Below are 6,000 nucleotides of genomic sequence, written 5' to 3'. Positions count from 1 at the left end.
GGCTCTGCTCCTCCCCTGACTCTTCGGCTCTGTTTAAGAGCCGAACTGCCCCAGCGCTACCAGCTTCAGGCAGCCCCCATGCCTCCGGGCCCTGTGCCGTTGGAGCCCGGGAGGGGAAGTGCCCGGCCAGCGGCTGGGGTCCGGAGGCAAGGGGGCTGCCTGAAGCCCATAGCGCTCGGGCAGCTCGGCTCTTAAACAGAGCCGAAGAGTCAGGGGAGGAGCCGAGCCACCATTTTCCCGGACATGTTCGGCTTTTTGGCAGTTACCCCCGAAGGGGGGTTTGAGTGCCGAAAAGCTGGACATGTCCGGGAAAAAGAGGACATATGGTAACCCTAGCTGTAACAACAGAAACACCTTTATACCAGGATAGCTGCATCTATGCTAGGAAGTTGCATAGATGGAACTGTGTGTGTTTCAAGACTGATATACCATATATGCTGGTTTATAAGCCAAGTTTTTTTTTTAGTAAAAAGGGGAACCATCAGAGAAGGGGGTTGGCTTATGAACGGGTATAGAGAGGGAGAGGTGGGACACAGCTCCTGCCCCCAACAGAGGGAGCAAGGAGAGGCAGTACAGACAGCAGAGCCAGAAGGGTAGAGGCGGGGCCAGAGTGTCTCCACTTCTGGTCATGCTGCTCTCCCCCCAGCCTCCGAAGCAGCTGCAGCTCCAGGGCTGGCAGGCTGCAGCCGTGATGCTCGGCTCTGCCCCCCAGAGCAGGCTGTGGCCACGCTGCCCGGCCCGCCAGAGCACACTGCGGCCGTGCTGCCTGGCCCAGGCCGCTGGAACATGCTGCGGCTGCGCCATCCAGTCTGGCCTGCCAGAGCAGGCTGTGGCTGCGCTGCCCAGCCTGCCGGAGCAGCTCCAGCCAGGCCAGAGACATCTTCCCCAGATAAGGCGGGAAGGGATGGGATGGGGAGAGTGTGGGGGTCCCGGGCTAGGGGTGGGTCTTGTGGGGGGTTGTCACAGGGGTTACTTCCCTGACCCCCCCAGCTACCCTCCCCCATAAATTTCCTCACCAGTTGCTGTCCCGGCCCGTCAGGGTAAGCAGCTGGCGCGCCAGGACACTTTGTTTACTTGATTTACCTCCGTGCCTGCGGACGCTCAAGGTAAACAAACTATCTCGGCCCACCAGCGGCTTATCCTGATGGCCCGGGTGCTAAAGTTTGCTGACTCCTGAATTATAGGGTCGGCTTATGAATGGGTCATAAACGTTTTCCATTTTTACTTATCCATCTTGGGGGTGGGAGTTGGCTTATAAATGAACTGGCTTATGATCGAGTATATAAATTGTTAGAGAAGCCATTGGTCACCTTTGCTTAAATAAGCTAAATAGATTAAGCCTTTTCAGTCTCTTATTAAGGTGTGTTTTTCAGACCCCAAATCACTTTTCTGCCTTTCTTTACAAAAGTGGAGAGTGTTAGTATGGATTGCAAAACAATGGGTATGGAATTACAATGTAGTAGTTGTCTCACCAATGCCAAAATAGTATCACCTCTCAGCTTCTATTATGTATTCTTCTATTTGTACATCTAAGAATTGTGTTAACCCTTTTATCTATAGTATTACACTGGGAGCTCATGTTTGTTTGACTATCTACCATGTCCCTTAAGTTCTTTTTAGAGTCACTGCTTTCTGGGATCCAGTTCCCCATCAAACAAATATGGCATTCCATTCTTTGTTACTTGATATATGACTTTGTATTTAGCTGTATTAACGTGCAATTTTATTTCTGTCCCACTTGTCAAGTTGTTCAGATCTGTCTCTGTGACTGGTCCTCGTTATTTACCACTTCATCTGTAAAAACTTTATTAGCAATGAGATTCTTCTAGGTAATTGATCAAATTATTGAATAGCATCAGGTTGTTGTGGGATCCTCCTAAAACATCCTCATTTATTGATTGATTCCCCCCCCCCCCATTCCCAATTTTAAGATCTATCATTTGATCATGCTCTCCTAGAAACATTTTCTTCCAAAGGCCTTGTCATGTTATGCAGTCCTTGTTCTGATCCTGCCTCTAGAGTCGTCTTTGGTAGATCCTTCACTTTCTCTTTCTCACATTCCCTGGTATTGCCCCTCCTATTTTTCTTCCACACACTCTTTGACCAGTCTCAGATCACGTTGGTTCAACCACCACCTCTACTATGATGGCTCATGGGTCCTACTTCCTCCATTTAGTGTTGTATTTCTTCTTCTCTCTGATACCTCTTCTTGAATATCTTGCTACCAGCTCTGGCTCAACATGGGAAAAGCAGAACTTCATCCCTCTGCTTTATTGTGTTGTCAGCCATGCACGCCATACTCTTTTACAGGCTTGCAACATTGGGATAATTTGGATAGCTCATTCTTTCCTTTCCTCCTACCACGTTGCTATTGTTGCTATATCCCATCAACAGTTTTCTCTACAGCCTCTTAAAAAATTCTTCCTTTTCCTCTGCTAAAATTTTTGTATGTCCTTATTTTTTGGTCTTTTGCTTCAACTACTGCAACCTCTTTCTCTTTTGGCTTCCCTTATTTTGACCTACTCCTCTTCAGTTTGTACAAATCTTACCACCAGATAATCTACCTTGCCCACCACTCCAGCTATGTTTAACTTCTTTACAAATCCCTTTAGTGGCTTCTTCTGACCTTAATTATCAATTTTTTTGTCCTTGCCTTCAAAATCCTTTTACAAATTCTTGCCTACCTTTCTGATCTTGTTTTTTCTTCCTCTGTTCAAGCTACAAGATTAAATGTCCTTGCCCCCGTCTTCATGTGTTCTTTGCATTTTAGTTTTTGTGCTTTCTTCTATGTAGCCCTATTTGTCTCTAACCAAGTCCACCCTGCGTCCATCTTCCATTCCTTGATGAACACACAGTTTGAAAAATGTCTACACAGAAACTACCCCAAGGTCAAAACCTAATACAAAAACCTAAAACAAAAATTCCACAACAAAACCTCATACAAAAAAGCAAATGAACAAGATGCATTCTCTAAGCATCACCACTAACTCACTTGCTTTTTGTTGCTTTCCATTTCCAGTCTTTCATCTGTACATTACTTGGATTATCCTCTTCAGTTAGGAACCTTGTTCTTATTTATAAACTGCCTTATTGGATTTTTGTTTCTATATAAATATTGCTTTAATGCATGGATGAGATGGAGAGGAAAAAAGCTGGAAAATCACTGGCCAAGGGCATTTTTCTTTTTTATATTAATATACTCTCTGCGGATATGTCTACACAGCAAAGAAAAACTCGCAGCTGGCCTGTACCATCCGACTTGTGCTCAGAGGGCTTGGTCTGCAGGGCTGTTTCGTTGCTGTGTAGATTTCTGGGCTTGGGCTGGAGCCCGAGATCTAGAACCCTGCGGGGTGGGTGGTTCCCAGAGCCCCGCAGCCCAAGCCTTACAGGCCCAGGTCAGCTGGTACGTGCCAGTCATGGATTTTTCTTTGCTGGGTAGACATACCCTAAAGTTCCACAAAAGCTCCCCATGACAACAGATGATGATCATGTCACTGAATGGTGATGGCCTTGGTCCAAAAAGTGATACTCAATTGTTCTGTTAGCTGGAGGTAAATAGCATTGAAGAAATAGCTCATTTAAAAGAAAGTTGTCTAAGACTATATAGTATATTTATTGTTTATAAATAAAGAAAAAATTACAACTGGAAAATCTTGGGGGAAAAAAACATATTTTCTTTATTCCTTAAGGTGAAGAATGGCCCGACGTATAACTGTACAGAATGTAGCTGTGTTTTCAAAAGCTTAGGCAGCTTAAATACTCACATCAGCAAGATGCATATGAGTGGTCCACAGAACTCAGCAAGCACTACTTCAGAAGCATCTCATGTTACAACGGTAAACTTAACTTACTTTCTATATTGTGCTAGTGATTTTAAAAATTTAATAAAATTGGATATTTTTAATAGATATGATTCTCCTTCAGATGGTATTAGAACTCTTAATATATTTCTTGTGTGTTTCTTCTGAGGACTTAAAAGAACTAGCTATGTTTGTACAGAATAGTGTGAGTAAATTCAAGCTTATGAAGAGTCGGTGCATGCAATAGGAAAATGTGTTAAAGATGAATGATGGTGCATACAAGTACTGAAGATGCCTTACTAAATGAACTCCCTTTTATTTCATAGGGGAAAACAGCTCTGCCTTTTTGCAACCCCTTCCACCCGATGGTCCAATAACTTTCGGGCCTGATTTATTTCAAATTTGCTGAGTATCATTAACTTCAGTTGGAGTTCCGGGTGTGCAACACTTTTGCAAATCAAGCCCCTCATATTCTCCTCTTATGACAGACATCAGTTATGGCTCCAAGAGTAGTCATCAATGGTCTGCTGTCAAACTGGGAGGATATGTCTAGTGGACTCTTCAGTGATCTGTTCTGATCTGGTACTATTTAAGAGTTTCATTAATGACTTGGATGAGGAAGTGGAGAGTATGCTTAAAAAAATTATGAATGACACCCAAGCTGGAGTACTGGATTAGACTAGTTTAATCTATGTTAATTAGAAGGAATCTCCTTATTCCCTCAGAGCGCTTGGGAATCTTCTGGCATTGGGACCCAAAATAGATTTTTTTAAAAGGGCATGTCATGCTCAGCATCTGCTCTGGAATTGGATGTATGCATCTGGTGCCCAATATGCCTACGCAGCATGTGCTCCCCTTCACCGTCTACAGTGTGTAAGATTTTTGCCCAGGAGTCAACAGGAACAGCAGTTAAGGCTTCAGGCCACTTGGCCTTCGAAGGACTGAAGGTGGGCAAACTACCCTTGGGTCTGAATTCTGCATTTTGTCTGGAATGGCCCACTTCTGTGCCTAAGAGGCAGTTAGCAGCATTGGCTCCAGCTGCTATCAAGGGTTCAATTAGTGGATCTCTTCAACCCAAGAGCAAGACCTCTGCTACTAAACATGATTGCCATCTGACAAGGTCCCAGTGTCTAAGCCAACCTCAGTGCCTGCTTACCTTTACTCCAGTGATTAATTTGGCACCTACTCCTGTCCCAACCCTTGGAGTTACTGCCAAGGAGACTTTCCTGGCTATTCTGGCACCAAATTCTCCCTTTGGGTATTGGCATAGACTTTTCAACTGGCTGAGATCGCTGAAGGACCCCCTTCCAAAAGGAAGGAAAACTGCAAGTACTTTTGTGACAGATTTATGTTACCAATCTGCCTGGGCCTTCAGGTGATCAGGGAGCTGGCCTTGGGCTGCAGTTTCGTTCCTTATCTTTGAGCCTAGCTGAATTGTCGAGTTAATCCGTTCCTTTCTCCCTACCTCCCCCTCGGCCTCTTGCAACCGGCAAAGGAATTTTTCACTCCACACTCACGCCTTCGACCCTTCCCAAGATACTTTCCCATGCATATGTAAGTGTTAGCAATATACAGTGCTGGTGTTTACCCAGGAAACTTTATGTATTTAAGTTTTGTAGGCCTAAGATGGGCCTTAGCCAGCAATGCAGTGGAGGAGAGATTTTTATTTGAAATGTTTCCTTACACAGAAATCAAAGTGTGTGTGTGTGGGGGAGGGGAGAGGAGGGGGAAATGCTGGCTAAGGCCCATCTTAGGCCTACAAAACTTAAACAAATACATAAAGTTTTGTACGATATCATTGTCATACTTCATCCCATCACCCAATCCTGAAGATTGGTATGCTGCTCTCGGTCCTCCAGATGCCTGCTTTTGTGTGGCCATTCATCACACCAGAGGAGGTTTCTCAGATTTATTGTCCTCCCCTTTGGTCTGTCATCAGCTCCCAGAGTGTTTATCAAATGCATGGCTGGAGTAGCTGCCCTTCTTCACAGAATCACTAATCAGGTATACCCCGATCTAGATGATTGGCTTATTTGGTGGCATTCCAGACAACAGAAGGCATCAGAGCAATTCAGATTCTATTTGACCAGCTGGGCCTGATTATACAGTCGCTTTCTGGTGCAGAGAATCGAGTTTATTGAAGCATTGCTAGATTCAACATCAACAATGGCATACCTTCCTTAGGTCAGCTTTCAAGTGA

The 6,000-nt window shown here is 44.7% G+C and overlaps 1 protein-coding gene across 1 annotated transcript in view; it reads left to right on the top strand.

Annotated features, from left to right (window-relative positions):
• Nucleotides 1–6,000, top strand: part of ZNF236 (zinc finger protein 236) — a gene marked incomplete in the record, with an annotated part of 198,678 nt that overhangs the window by 42,893 nt on the left and 149,785 nt on the right. The window contains 1 exon segment of the mRNA XM_034762494.1: nucleotides 3,690–3,836. Coding sequence (XP_034618385.1) covers nucleotides 3,690–3,836 — 147 coding nt within the window.

The sequence above is a fragment of the Trachemys scripta genome, chromosome 2 (genome assembly GCF_013100865.1).
Source record: "Trachemys scripta elegans isolate TJP31775 chromosome 2, CAS_Tse_1.0, whole genome shotgun sequence".
NCBI classification, from domain to species: domain Eukaryota; kingdom Metazoa; phylum Chordata; order Testudines; family Emydidae; genus Trachemys; species Trachemys scripta.
Note: the sequence above shows the minus strand (reverse complement) of the source record. Positions and strands in the feature narration are given on the sequence as shown.